We start from the raw sequence: 15,274 nt of genomic DNA on the forward strand, positions 1-15,274 counted from the left end.
CTTTCTTAGGTGATGATATTGACACTTTTTGTGCTCCCCTTTTAGGTTTCACCGACCATAGTAGACCATCACTGTCTTGAGCAACGCCATGCCGGCGCTCTCCTCCACTGAGAACCTTAAGTGCTGGACGGTAAAATGGTGCCCGTTTCTACAATAAGGCCATGTGTTCTGAAATGCCTTTTTCAAGACCCACAAAACTGAGTCGGTACTACGCTGCAAGATGCAGACCCCCACTACTCCGTCCACTGTAGTAGCACACAATGACTCCATTTGATTCACATTGCCCCTCTATGGAAATTGCCCGGCTGTCTTTTCACCCTCTCTGCTGCGCTCTCAGGCAGGCGCTCAGTTCTGCGACATTTGGAAAGCGGGTCTCTTTTTGTTTGCAATTGATTGACACCAGTGGACTTGTCTCAGTGGAGATGTTATTTGTTCCCTCTTCTTTATTATGCTGTCAGTCTGGACTCCTCCAGCCCTTATGGAAAACTCTTTTCGAGGATGCAGGCTGTATTGTTCCGAGCCCACTACATCAGCAGGAGATCCATCTTCACTGCACCTGCTGGGACTCGTAAACAGCTTAGACGAAGAGGAGGGAGGTCCAAAATTAGAATCATGTGCAATATTTTTTTTTTTTCTGCTTTTCTTAGGCTTTAGCACCCCCTACAGTCCCCTCAGTGTCATTACTATGTAGTCATGACTTCAGTTCTTCCCTCATATGTGCAATGCTCAATGTACCGACAATGTTGTCATCTAATTGCTAACTGTGAATTTGAGAGTTTGGGCAATGCCCCCACTCTCTCCAAATGTACATTTTGTTTATACTGAAGAAAGAAAGTTACATTTAAAGAAGAATTACGCTTGACCAAGTTGTATTCATGTTACAATCTTATTCATTTATTGTAAAAACTTCAACTGGCAGATCAATTCTGGTTCCAGTGAGTGCCACAATTATCCGTTTTTATATTATTTTTTCAGTTTTTAATTGTTTTTGATAGAGGCACCTAAATAATTTAATTTCCATGTTTTTACATGTCCTAGATAACCAAGAGTTGGATGATCACAACATTATGACTTACATTTGTTGTGTTTGAAGCAGTGTTCTTTGTTCATAATGTGCATTGTTCTACACTTTACTTTTCTACTCATGTCATGATAAGCTTTTGACAAAGCAATATCCGTTGTTTGTAGAGAAATGGTTAAACTACAGGTGTATTCCCTACCATTTTTTACTGTGCTTATACTACGCCTCACTTCAGGGTTTCACTTTTCTTTTATACTTTACTTGAGGAAGGCTTTATTCAGGACGACCTTTTTCTGCATTTTTCTTCACTTAGTCTCCAAGAAATCTGAATCTTTAACAGCTTTCCAACACATTAGGACACGATTTGATTCAGACTGAAGTCTATAATTGAAAACGATGATGCACTTTCGATTTTAAAACAAGAGTACAGATACAGGTGAACTCATCGATTCAGGATTTTTACATTTTTATTGCAAACTTCTTTGCACTGTTAAGAGTTTGGCTTTACAATGGTCGCTGTTTTAAGGTCAGGGCCCAGGTGTGTATATTGTTGATTATCTGATCTGTGACCATATTGTCTCTTCACTTTAATGCTCTTGTTAACTGATCACTGATCCTACACCAGTATTGAAATGCTCATAAGCTTTATGTATACTGATTTTTTTTACTGTATTACTTTTAAAGTTGCAATATGAAATTCTAGTTTGACAGATGAAGATAAGTAGTGGAAGTGAAAGGCTGTTGGCCTCCTTCTATAATGTATGTGTCTTCAAAGTAAAATGTGTTTTCCCTTATTTTCAAGGTCTCCATCATTGATGGATAGATGACCCGATAAAACCTGGAAACTTGGAAAATGAAAATTGTTTTGCACTTTATGGTTTGATGTAAACAATGGATGATTTTTTTTGGTTTGGAGCAGTTTATCCTCAGAATCAGGACAAAGTAAATTCTCATGTAACAATTTTTTTAATATAAATTGCATTGGGTCATCTTATCTTAGAAACTTTGAAGTATGAGGTATATCCGTGTTAGAACCAGCTTCTGTATGATTCCAGCATCATGTTTTTTTTTTTTTTTTTTTAAATGTTCCATTTATAGGTTCAAAACAATAGAGCCTTAACGGGAATTAATTTACACAAATACACTCCAGTTGTCATTTCAGCTTTGAGAAAAAACAACCTTAGCCACCAGGCTGAGGTTTTCCATTTTGCTGGAATCAAGGAACATGAATTCAGCAATAATCTGTTTCCTTTTACATGTTGTGGAGCAACTGAATGACTTTGAAAGTGTTCTTTTTTTCATTTTTGAAATACAGAATACCATGTAAAGGATACATCATGCCAATTAAATTCCATTTCTGAATGCATTTTCACTGTCCACATGATACTTTATTAGATTAGAAAAATCTGCCCAGTCCATGCCAAACAGTAATTGTACCACTTGTACACTCTTCTGTATCGAAGCTTATTGCAAAACATGTTATATTTATTTCCCCAAAAGCTATTTGCAATAAGGCTTGCTTCACAAATGTCTTGCCCTGTAGTTCAGAGATCTATTCCCCATTCTTAAACAAAGGCTTTTATTACTCTTCTTTTCTATTACTGTACTTTATGAAATGCTGTATTCAGATGTTCGGGTAGCTTGGTAAAACACATTCCAGCTCAGATACTTTACCCACTGCAAATAAGCGGCACATTTTTAAAAACTACTCTGCCATTTAGATATAAAAAAAAAAAACATGACTCAATGTAACGCTAACAAATAGACCTTGTATGTTTTAATCTAACCAGTTCAGCAGGACACTTTCTGTTTCTGCTTTTAACATTATAAAAAGTTGAAGTTCCATATGACCATCTTTCAGAGGATAGGATAGCCTAACGATTGTTAAGTTTGTATTGAAAAAAATAATCAATCCATGCAATTGTAAATTTGAAGTGTATTAGAAAAAGCCAATTCACTGGTACTTAAAATGGTTTGGCTTATTTAAAGCGAATGAACTCGCAAGATTGTTGCTGTTCTGCATTGGTATATTCATGGTTAAGTGCACTTAATGTTAGTTGCCTTGTAAAACAAAAAAGCATCTACTCAATTAAATGTAATGAGCAAGCAAAATAAGTGCATATGAGGATGTGAATATTGTTTGAGACAGCCTTGCAAAACTAAACCTATTCTTTAATGTGTCAATTTCTGTATACTTTTTGCATCTCCATGATTAGGCTACAAGAAATATAAAACCTCTTCAATCTCAAATGAGCACTTTCAATTATGTGAACTGGGAAGAAAAATATGTAATGGGTCCAATACATTTTCTGCAGGCATTCGACTAGTCAAATTCCACCTTTTTCCCTTAATAACTTTATGCTAAATTCACATGCAAATACTGAGGCGGAATTAGGTTTGAAATTGGAACAAATGCGCATTTAGGTCGGACAAGTAGGCTATATTGAAAGCCTGCATGCATCGAATGATTGACAAGGTGTCATCACTCCTTGTTCTAACAGGTTATGACTTGAAGATAAATACTCATTCACATAGGGGAGAGTGGGGTAAGTTGAGTCATTTTTTAGTTATGCTGTCCTTTAAGCAAGGAGAAATGACACATAGTAAAAATGAAAAAACACCTATAATTCAGGATGTCTCCTATCAATGGCAATGATAATAATTAATATTTGATCAAGGGCAATGAAAATATTACTTTAAAAAAAAAAAAAGTCTTGTGGCTCAACTTGCCCCGGGTTAGGGGTAAGTTGATCCAGGTCAGGGGGTAAATTGAACCACTGTTCAAACCTGGGCATACCTACAACACATCTTAAAGGTAACTATACAAAATAAATAACAAACCAAATACAAGCTTAGTTTTTCAAATATCTTTAATATAGATTTCGATTGAATTAATTGATTTTTTTTTAACACGTTAAAAGGAAAAGTAATCATACAAATGGTGATACAATTTCATACATCTTACCAATCAAACACAGGGTGAATTCAACTTTAAATGTAGCCTACAATGAGCTCTTATTATCAACTTGGCCTACTTTCATTCATTTCTCCATTGAAAAACTGGCTCAACTTACCCAAAGGCCCATGGTTCACTTTACCCCATAGCCACCATTTTAGAAAAAATAGCGTAGCATTAAAATTCAGTCATCTTTAGCTTAATGATTCACATGGTTTAATACGCTGCTAACACAACATATACAATATGTGTTTAAACCTGGATACTTTTTTTTGACATGACAGCCTATATAGCTGACATCTAGAACATTTACTTTGACAAGCAAAAAACGTTTTTTTGTAAAAATGTTTACTTACCACAATGAGTATCTCTCTTTCACAGGCAATGAGAAATGGGTGGAGCTTGCATAATTTCTGGTCACTTGATTACAACTATAAGGCGTTGCCTGGGTAGAGGGGGTGGTTCAATTTACCCCCTTCTCCCCTACAGGTCCGGAAACAATTAAGAGACCAGTCCACATGTTTCTTAAATCGCAATCTCTACATAGGGCAGCAATTCCATTGCAGTGTCTGTTTAATTTCTAACACAGAGAAATACTGTCAGTAGTTTATGGAATACAATAAAAATACATTTTCATTTTACTCAAACAAATACCTATAGTAAAACCAGAGAAACTGATAATGCAGCAGTGGTCTCTTAATTTTGTTCAGAGCTGTATCTGAAAAAGTTGCAGCATTTGCACCAAAGCCAGAGTGCATTTGACGAATTATTTTGGGATTTGCAAGTCTTATAATAGTAGGCTATTACCCCTTTGGCTAAAACTAAATTAGAAAAGATTGACCTGAAAAAGACCAGGGTCGTTGCGTCCTCAACAGGAAAAAGGTCAAGCTTTGCGGTTTGCTCCACTAGATGGCGAGAAACACAATAGAATACAAGCCTGTACACCGAGGGGCTGTATGGCCTTGTGAAATGGCGTCCTGATGAGATGGATCTGAAGTTATTTGCCTCGTCACCACTAGTGTCAGATAAATAAACCTATAGCGATGTTGCACATTGCGATGCATCATAATTGTATTAAAGTTAATGAACAACCCATTGTGTGTAACTTCTAACGGACGTAACACAGATAAATGAGGTCAACGACGCAACAGTTGACTGCTGATACGTTTCCGCAGCGTATGCAGTAGCTTAACTTGATCAGGCTACTAGCGGTATGCTAGTTTAGCTTCCTTCACACCAAGATAACACTACAGCAGATAAGAGGACGCACTTCGGAAGCTGAACACCAAACACTTTATACGAGCTATGTTTACGCCCCTCATTTGTTCACCGCCTCACTTGACTGAAACTAAAGAAAAGCTTCATGGGAAATGAAGTCATTACATAATGTCTTCCCTGCAGCTGCGACAGCAGGGCGCTTTCTGGCTCAATACACTTCCCACAATGCACTGCGTTGTTGTTAGCGACCCCATCTTGTGTCCTCCTCATGAATATATATCAGTCAGTATTTGCGTAGGAGGTCGGCCGACGTTCATTTCATATTCCAGCACTGTATTTCGGTCCAAATGGGACGCACAGTCACGTCTCCGCCCTGATCTGTCCCCGCGCGCCCAGCCTCTTCCAAGCGAATTTCATCGGTAAAATGTTTGTTTGGAGCAGCGGAGGAGACTCCGACGGAGAAAGGAAGGCAAGAAGTGAATGACTACTAGTGGAATAAGTCAGCAACACCGCCCAGTCGGCGGATATTTACAACGGTGGGCAGGCTTTTTACGGCTTTTAAATGTAGACGTAGGTGTAACCAAGTGCGCACCGTTATTTATTTAGAGAGGGGGACTTTTCATTGGCAGAGATGGAAAGTGTGCAGACTATCGCTGAGGATGGTGCGTCGGATAGAGGCGCGACCAAGTTAATGAAGAAGCCCAGCGGACTGTCTGTCGCCCGGGGGACTCCAGCGGATGATGGCGGTGAACATTTGGCACCCTCCCGCATTGAGGCAAAGAACGGGAATAGCGTTTCTCATTCCGCCACTTCAGCGGGGTCTAGTGCGTCAAAGCGAACTGTAGCGTCTAATGGCCGGGGCTCATCCAACAACTCCAGCTCCCTCCTGTTGAGACGGAGACGCTTGAAGAGGAACCTCTCCGCCGCAGCTGCAGCCACCGCCACCTCAGCTGTCACCGCCGCCTGCGGCGCCAAGATGAACTCGGCCCTTTCCTCTGCGTCTCTACACACTCGGAGTCTGGATCGGAAGACTCTGCTGAAACACCGACAAAACATGCAGCTGCAGCCCTCCGATCGCGAGTGGGTGAGAGCAGATCTCCACCGGGGCTCCATACACGTCCACGACCGACTGACGCCCTCATATCCCAGGCCGGTTCTTTGCACTATGGACACCACAGCCGGCGAGGTCGCGCTACGTCTGAGTAAACTCTGCAGTAAGTCGAGCTCTGTCATGCGCATTTTTTGTAAAGATAACCCTAAGACTGACCAAAATGGCAACTGCAATGTGAAGTATGATTATAACGATGACCCATGCAAGGTGAACGAAGACTTAAGTATAAAATGCAACCACCTGACTCCCCATGAATCCACTGAATTAAGGGGCCATCCAAGTGACAGGTTGAGACTGCTGCTCATGGAGAATGCAAACGAGAGGCAAAAGCAACAGGACGTTGATGGGAAACTTTTCAGCCCGGAGTCAGAGTCCCAAGACAACATAGCCTGTTCACTGTCAGATTTAAATTCTAACTCCAACATGGATACCCCCAATGATGATGACTCGGAGCACAGGAACTGTTTAGACAGCTATGGATTAAATTCTGGCTCTGATGTGGAGAGCAGTGCTTTTGATGACCTGAGCTCCGGGGCCCGGCTCAGCGAGCACAGGGACTCCCTCAGCGATGACATGGTGCTGGGCACAGAGGCATCCATCCTCAGCCCCTCGTTTGATAGTGCAACAGAGGGCCACGACATGTACGGCAGCTCCTCAGACGAACTGGACCTCGACTGTCCTGCGTCGAGCACAAGCATGGACCCCATCTCGCAGCATCACACGAATGGAATCAGTGCTGTCACTGCCAACTACACTCAGTGCAACATTGGACATTTAAACGACATGGCTAACAATATGGGACCAGATAGCAGACTAAACCCCCACCGTCTGGGCAGCCTGCCACCCAGCAGTAGTGCCGGCTCATTGTCAAGAGCCTGTTCTACAGGTAATACACCTGATATCCAAGACTGTGGCCAAGGTGATGTGAAATCAGGGCTGACAGCAGACCACAATGGAGGTTGCTCTGATCCCTGCCCCACACTGTATGTTCAGCTGCATGGTGAGGCTGTCAGGAGGCTTAGCCCAGATGAGAGGCCTCTGCAGATCCAGAATGACTTTCTCTTTAAGCTTGGATTTAAGGACCCGTGGAGAGTTCAAGAGGAAGGGCTTAACACTGAAATTGGCTCCTTGTTACGTTTCTATGCAGGTAAGTGAAATGATGCGTTCAGATCACATTCTCTCATGATCAGGTTTCTGCTCATTCTGGGACTTGCCTCCTCTATTGCACACTACGTAGTTTGGACTGCAGATCCTTATTGTTGATTGTAACAGGTTGGCAGCCTCTGTCACAAAATGAGGCAGGTGCAAACATGCAGGTGTATTATAGAGTAGAGCAGCAGTGTATTTAGTTTCTTGCTCGTCATTTCTTTTACTAGGAGGACAAAGCATGTTCTTCTTTATTTGATCACTGACCGAGTGTTGGGTGCACAAAGTTAATGGCATTATTCCAAAGCCTCAATGTTTTAAATTCCTGATGGGCTGCAAACAGCAGGTATACATATTTGTGATTTTTTTTTACACACATTGAATGCTTTCAGGCAAAGTGAGTGCTGTACAAGATCTTTGCTAATAACGGCAACAGCATTTCAATGGTTATTATTAAAAGTGTGTTATCCTAAGTGCACTTGCCAGCGATGACTTAACTTTGCTGTGGCATGAATGGGTCAGAGCGAGGTCATATTCCAAGATCTACCAGATTCACCTTGCCTCAGGGGCTAACTTTACATTTCAAGTGTATTTTTTGTTTCTTCTGTCCCGGACTGTCATTGTCGGACCATAGCAGAACACTGTGCTCCCATCGACACGCATGACATCGTCACAAAGCCATCACCACAACTTATGGTGCTCAGACATGGGGCCCTTTCCGGCTTTTGCCCCATTATCATCCTAATGAAAAGGCTGAATGCCTTTGTGGTTGGATGGAGAGTAGGGGTGGGAGCGGTATGGCTGGGAGGACCATAAACCCTCTCTGTTTACCCAGTGAATTCTGGTCATTGAGATGCTGCGCAGTGCCTGTCCTATTGGCATCTAGCATGGCTACTGTCACACTAAGTAACTGCCTGCCAAGCTGGGTTAACGTGCTCCTCCAAAGCTCAGGAAGCCCTTTTCTTCAGTACGCCACTGCCTCCAGCTATTACTGCTATTGCTGTTGCTGCTTGGGGATGTGATATGGGGAGAGGGAAACTAGTGTCTGCTGAGGACAGTTGGTGAGAAACTTGTTGTTGGGGCTGAAGTATGTAAAAGAGAGGCTATAACACTCTCTAGCTTCCTGTCCAAAGAGGCTGTTGAACCAGAGGTACTTAATATGAACACAAAAATGGCCACATATGCCCCTTTTCACTTTCGCAGTCACATGTGCATTGTGCCCTTTCGTGCTTTTGAATACTAACTTGCTTCAGGTAGAATGATTTTCATTTAGATTGCATCATATGGCAGACTAGTGCTCTTATAGAGGGATGTGCAATTTAAGGGAAAAGTAATGAATCCTACATGAGCATGTGCAGTCAGCTGAGCTCAAACAGCAGCAGCAACAGCCAATAAAGGCGGGCAATTGTAGACCTGATGCCCTTCTCATGGCAACGCCTCCACATCCCATGTGAGACAGCTTAACTGTGGTCACCTGAGCTCACTCACCAGCCCCCCCCCCCCCCACACACACACACACACACAGACGAATGCACTGTAAAGAGAAAGCATTGCTAACTTGTGACTTATCTGCTCTGATCTTCTGTCCTCTCCTTACACGATGGAGGCATGTGAGGAATGTACGCTGGCTCGTCTAGAATGTCAGGCACGTCTGCTGAGGAGGAAGTGGAGCAAGGGTGTTGGGGAGGGGTGTGCGAGGGGATACCGCACAGACACACATGTTGCTCTGGCTTTGAATGGTAGTCCTGCCTAGATAGTGGAGACAGTCCCAGTCTCAGCTGACTTGCTGGCTGACTCTCGGGCGCAGCTGCCACAACTGTAGACTTCAGTCACACTAAGGGCCTTTTTGTCTGCATGCCTGTGCATGCAAAGTGGCCTTTGATACAGGAAGTCCAGTATCTAAACTGTTTTATTCTTTAGTTGCTCAATAGGAGCACTGTTTGCTTTTATTACTATATGACCTAGATATTAAGTACATGAGTAACCGGCAAGTAGTGTCCTACATTTTTTAATAAGAATGACAGGAGAGGTTCTCAGTATGCAGCAGGAGAATGATGTGATGAGGCTGTTAAGTCAAAGTGTTGCCATGGTGCATTTGGCTAGATCCTTTGGACAATGCAGAGGCCAGTTTAACTTTGAAGGGTTCAGGTCATGGTTTGAGTGTATAAACTGCAGTGGCCAGCTGAGAGAACTCACTTTGCCCTGCTAGACACTCAAACATGCACACATACACATGCACATGTACAGAAGGCTGCCTAGATCAAAGGGCCGCTGTCCTCTTTGGCAGGCGGACGAGTGATCCTTTCAGAGCTGCCCACACAGGAGCCTCTTGTTATGCCTAGCCAGCTTTATTAGAGTTTGAGTACAAGGGAGAAGGGTAAAAAAAACAAAACATGCACTCATATAATCAATACATGCACATTCTTTAGCTAGGAGGCCAAAAATGCCATGGCACTAAATAAAAGTACACTTCCTCAGAGATAGTACTAGTGTGTTTGTCTGTGTAGACTTGCAAGAAAAAAGGAAATGGCACACTGAACCCTAACACACCGTTGGCACAGGGGTTCCCTCAAGGCGGAGGACCTAGAGTTTTTACCAAACCAAAGCAGTGCACTAAATAATTTAGATTGATTAGCCTACTCAGCTTTACAAACTCTCTCATCCAGGCACTCCAGCATACCCACTGCTTTTTGTGAGTGTTCAACTTACCATGTAAAAGTTGAAATGTATGCTTTTAAAAGCAGTTCCATGTAAAATTGGAGTGTTGTTAAGATGATGCCTTTTTTACAAGCGTAATTAAGGACCACTGGCATACACTGGCAAACTATAAAGGTATTAATTCCTTCTCAGCTCCACTCATATTTATAGCTCAAGCTTCTGTGACACAAAGTCAGCCTCGATATCAGTTTTCTGCGCCCAGGTATTTTCCCATGTTGTTTTCAGAATCGGCCTGCAGGTGAACTTAGCAGGAAAAAATGTCTGTGCAGAACTAATAAAAGTAGAGATATTTAAAGGAATGTTGCAGATAATAACTCGGCTTTAAGTGAAGTGAATATACCCGCTTACAGCTTGGCACATTCATAATTTGGTAAAAGTTGTAATTTCACAAATGTTATGTGATCATGAGTAGTATAAATATAAATAGTTTCTTAGTTTCTCAAAATAGAATATAGTACACCCTTTTTATTACCTCTTTTTTTTACAGGTTGTAAAGTTTTCTTAAAACAAATGGTGTTGTCATGCTTAGTGCCTCACTTGTACTGAGTTGCTTATTTCCAAAAATGTAATAATTTGCTGGCCAAAACAGTGTGTGTACATTGAGACTTTGAAGGAAAATATCATTTAAATGTGCGCCTGCTTTTAAATTATGACTGAATTAAAAATGTAATCAACATTAGAATCAATAAACAAGAGAACAATCTCAGTGTGATATGATGTTCCATGTCGACACGAGATGTTTAGGTTATAAGAAGCGAAAGAATACTTCAGTGACTTTAACAGCTTAAAGGTATCTGAGTTCAGGACAGTATCTTTCCACTCTTTCCTCGAGCCCTCAGAGGAGGTGACGTGATGACTTAAGGACTCGGCAGGTTTAACGGCTTAATGACGCTCCAAACTTTCTCCAGCAGGCTGTGGCAGCTTTTAAGCAGAGAGCCACTCACTCTTGTCTTGTCTGTGCCACGATGCTTTCTTCATACAGTCATCACGCCAGATTGCTCTCACACTCACATCTCTATGAAAACGTTCTTTCGAGGCAGATGGAGAACAGTCTGTGCGCATTTTGTCATTGTTTAGTTGTTTGCTTCTTATGATCGGTCACTGGTTATCCTGATAACAATATGGGGTTCCCTGCCATTGGATTAGTTTGAATGAATATAGCCGTTTAAATGATGTGTGACTATTCTCAGTGATTTATGAATTGCAATATTAAAGTGTCAATGTCTCTTGAATCTCTAAAACTCTGCTTATTTGACCAAAACGACAGCCTCTTCATACATGCAAACACTTCTTGGAGGACTTTGGAGAAGGGAGGCCTCATCTTTTCTCACATCCATGTCCTCGCCTGAGAGCTAATGATCTTTCTACATGGCCTATGCTGAGTCATTATGTCATTGTCTAATCAGATTTCACATGTTCCAGATCTCAAACCCAATATGCGTTTGTCGGTGGCTTTTGCATTATCTACACCAGTGGTTCCCAGCCTGGGGGAAACCCCAGGCCTCAGATGATTTGAGGTCAAATATCATATTTAGACTTTTTTTTTTTTTTCTTTAATTTTTTTTTACATATAATTGTAAAACAATACACAATTGTCACTAAAAGCCTTGTCTCTACATTACAATCCAATATAACAAATAATTGATTAATTCATTTGAATAACAATTCAAGTTAGTAGCTATTAAAGGCATAAAAAGACAGAAATGTATAATTCTTTCTTCAATAGAAATGTTTCTTCTGCCCGTAAAGTGTCCAAACCGGGCTTTTCTGGATAAGCTCATTTTTAAAACATAATCATTGTCCATGCTGGTTTCAGTTGGATTATTTGTCACAGTTGCTCCGATCAGATCGGTCTCCTCCATTTTGTTGATTATTTACGACTTTTGAATCCACATAAACACATCGGCAAAATCCGGCTTACTTTGAGCATGTGTTTTAAACAGTTTAATCCCTTTGTGAATTGTTTTCACTTGCGCCGTCCTTTCATTTCTTAATTCAGCGGGAATCCAAATGAATGAATCCTGAGTCCGATAACCATCAAAGTCACTCCAATAGTGCTCCTTAATTACGCTTTCATCCTCCTTTAACAAAATACTTCACATTCACAGTGACAGTAGTAGTAGCATTTGTTGACACTTTTAAACTTGAATTGCCGCTGTTGTGCCCCCGCCCTTGTGTGTGGGGGATGGGGGGCGCAACTACCAACATGAGTCATTTGGGCGGGCTCTTGGGATAAAAGGTTGGGAACCACTGATCTACACTAATATCCGTAGAGCGAGTAAAGAGTAGTTTTAAGTTTTTCATATCTCTTACCTTGCTTCCCCTTATAGACGTGGTCCTGTATAAAATGTGGTGGTCATACGTCTGTGGATGTGTGTCTCTGAGGATTCACACGTGTGTCTACTGAGGCAGACATGGAGAGGATGGTGTGTCAGCTTGTAGCAGTTAAAGCCTGGGGAACTGTTTGCTGTCTAATATAGATTGCCTTCTTGGCCGACATCCTCCCACCTTCCTCTCCTCTCGCGTCGAATCTTCCTCCCTCTCAATTTCTCTCATGATTGATCCCCCTCCCTCCCTCTCCTCCTGCTATCTATCCTCACATCTCCTCCTCCCTCACACCATCTGACAGCTTCCATTTATCTTCCCATATCTCTTTATCTCTCCCTAGCTTATTGCTTTTCACTCCAAGAATTACTGGTCACCCTCATAATTGGCTCTTATTTCTACCGGTCTAGCACTCTTCCTAATGTCTCCTCTGTGTGAATGTGCATGCTTTGGTGCACCCTCGTTACCCCTGTGGAAATAAGTAAAAAAGAAACGGAGAGGTATGCAATTTAAATTCTCATTGCTTTGTGGTAAGCAGCTTAATCCAGGTTGAACAGTGTCATGCTGATGTGCCACTCCTGTCTGCTTACTGGCACATTCTGAGATAGGGAATTGGGAAAAGGGGTTATGAAAGGGCAGCGGGCTTCCTTATGTGAGCAGACAGGCCTCGCAGCAGTCTGTCAAAAGGCCCTTGCCAAATGCTACCCAGGAACCTTGGAGGGTTGCTTTAGTTCAAGAGCAACGGCAGAGAAAGGGTTCCCTCTTCTGTGGGGTCATGGAGTGGGCCCACTGTCCCCGCGTTGAGCACCAGTCCCTGCTCTGACCACATGCAGGGGGGGGGATTAGAGGCAGGCCAGCAGGGGCTCACTCTCTGCAGCTTTGATCAGCGGCAGCACAGCCTAATGCCAGACAACATCTGCAACTCTCAGCATTAAAGAGGCCCAAAAAAAATTCCGATTACTGAACACACAGCCTGCTTGACTGCTAGTGTACAGGACAGAACTGTGTCAATTCCTGGATGGGAGGTTTTTAAATACCACCACTCCAGTGGTGCTTACACTAATTTGTTTTTACAGAGCCAGAGTCTCCAGGTTATTTGTTACATTTAGTGTTACACAATAATCAGTTTTGGGGCAGCTGTTTTATTTGAGATTTTGTTTTTATAGAGACTGCACTGCAGAAAATAAGGCTAAGTAGATGGAGTGTTTAGTCAATTGTTTTGTTTTGTGTTACCACGCTGTCCCCAAATCTGTACACTGCTATAGATAAAGTGTGTTTTGGGTGTAGCTCAGCTTGTTTCTATGGACTCTGCTCCAATAGAAAGAGGCAGAGCCGTTGATATGAAATGACCTAGTTTAAAGTTCATCTCTCTACAAAATTGCTGAAGCACAATAATGATACTTCCTTATTGTCAACTGGCATTGAAAGCAAACAGTTGGACTCTGACTCAACCCTATAGATGTACTGTAGATAAAAAAAATGCATCAGTTTAGCATCTTTGTGTTACAAATGAGTCTGTATTAAACGTTTGAAGAAGTATTAAGATCATGTACTATCATCAGAATATACTTACTGTAAAGCTGCTGTAATAATTAGTTTTTCTTTTTAATTCCAGTAGTTCCCTCAAGCTATATGGTGTTTTGCAACGCATCTTGAGCTACTTGTGTTGCTTGCCGAGTCAACGTCACTTTCACTGCTTTTGGACGTAGAGGGCATTCTGCAAATATACTTTAAAAACCCACTGTACCTTTCCTGCTCAGCACCAAACGGCAGACAGACAAAGTGAACATAGTTGAGCGTCAGAGGCCAACAAGGCAGATATTTCCCTCAGGAATGGAAACAGAGCAAAAATAAAAGTGAATATTGGAATTCTGTTCTTCTATTGGACATTCATCAGGTGTCCAGAGACATGGCTCCAAATGAATACTAATGTTGCTCCATATCTCCTGGATGTGTAACTAGAAAACAGTGGCCAAAGAAATCCTATTACTAGCTAATTTTCACTACCTAATATAGTGTGTTGGCTAGTATACTTACTACAATGTATCATTTACTAAAAGCTGATCATATGTAAGCTCTTAAAAAAATAACAAATAATGCCAGCTGTCAGATAATTATAGTTAAGTTTAAACCACAGTATTTCTCTACCTCTACCTGACAACTACCTCAACATTATATGTAAGTATAACACAAACAGAAAATAACATTATAAGCTTTGTAAACACAGTATTCATTTATTATAATGGCTTGCCTACATTTTACACTGATATACCTAATAAATTGGTAGGTATAATACGTCCAATTTAAAGTCCAGAGAGACCAAGAGAGACATCGCTGCATGAGCCGCTACTCTCAATCATTAACGTTGCAACTTGTCTGTCTTTTGCTGTTAGCGCTGCAGTTAGATAATCACCCAGACCCTGGAGCTGTCACCTGCTGCACCAGGAAGTGCTTTCTCCCTCTCTCTACCAATATGCTTCCTTGAATTTTATTTTGTTTTCTCTCGCACATGCTTATTCTTTTAGCTTGTCTTAATCTCTTTATAGTTCTTGTTTAATTTGCGGTGTGCTTCTCTCATAAATACAGTTGTTTTTATTAACTCTCACTCGGCAACCACCCAGTTCTTTTCTAGTTCGCACTGCTTCCCAGTCGCTGTGGTTAAAGACTTCCCCTCTTTAGTTCTTTTTTATTTCACACTAGCCCTCTCCCTCTCTCACTGCCCCCCCTCCCTCTCTCTCAGTGCCACTGTGTTCACATGGCCCCTGCATGTGACATGAAG

At 41.7% G+C, this 15,274-nt stretch overlaps 2 protein-coding genes across 7 annotated transcripts in view; both read left to right on the plus strand.

Annotated features, from left to right (window-relative positions):
* The window catches only part of LOC307020155 (phosphatase and actin regulator 1-like), a 42,797-nt gene extending 40,410 nt beyond the window's left edge, over positions 1–2,387 (plus strand). For all 6 annotated transcript variants that reach the window (XM_079651327.1, XM_079651331.1, XM_079651328.1 and 3 more), the window contains exon 12: positions 46–2,387. In XM_079651327.1, coding sequence (XP_079507453.1) covers positions 46–61 — 16 coding nt within the window. In that variant the 3' untranslated portion in view covers positions 62–2,387. The remainder of the gene's footprint in view (positions 1–45) is intronic.
* Positions 2,388–5,474: 3,087 nt separating this feature from the next.
* Positions 5,475–15,274, plus strand: part of phlpp1 (PH domain and leucine rich repeat protein phosphatase 1) — a 45,751-nt gene continuing 35,951 nt past the window's right edge. Inside the window, exon 1 of the mRNA XM_079652488.1 lies at positions 5,475–7,453. Coding sequence (XP_079508614.1) covers positions 5,827–7,453 — 1,627 coding nt within the window. The 5' untranslated portion in view covers positions 5,475–5,826. The remainder of the gene's footprint in view (positions 7,454–15,274) is intronic.

Source organism: Notothenia rossii, assembly GCF_949606895.1.
Source record: "Notothenia rossii genome assembly, chromosome: 9".
NCBI classification, from domain to species: Eukaryota; Metazoa; Chordata; class Actinopteri; order Perciformes; family Nototheniidae; genus Notothenia; species Notothenia rossii.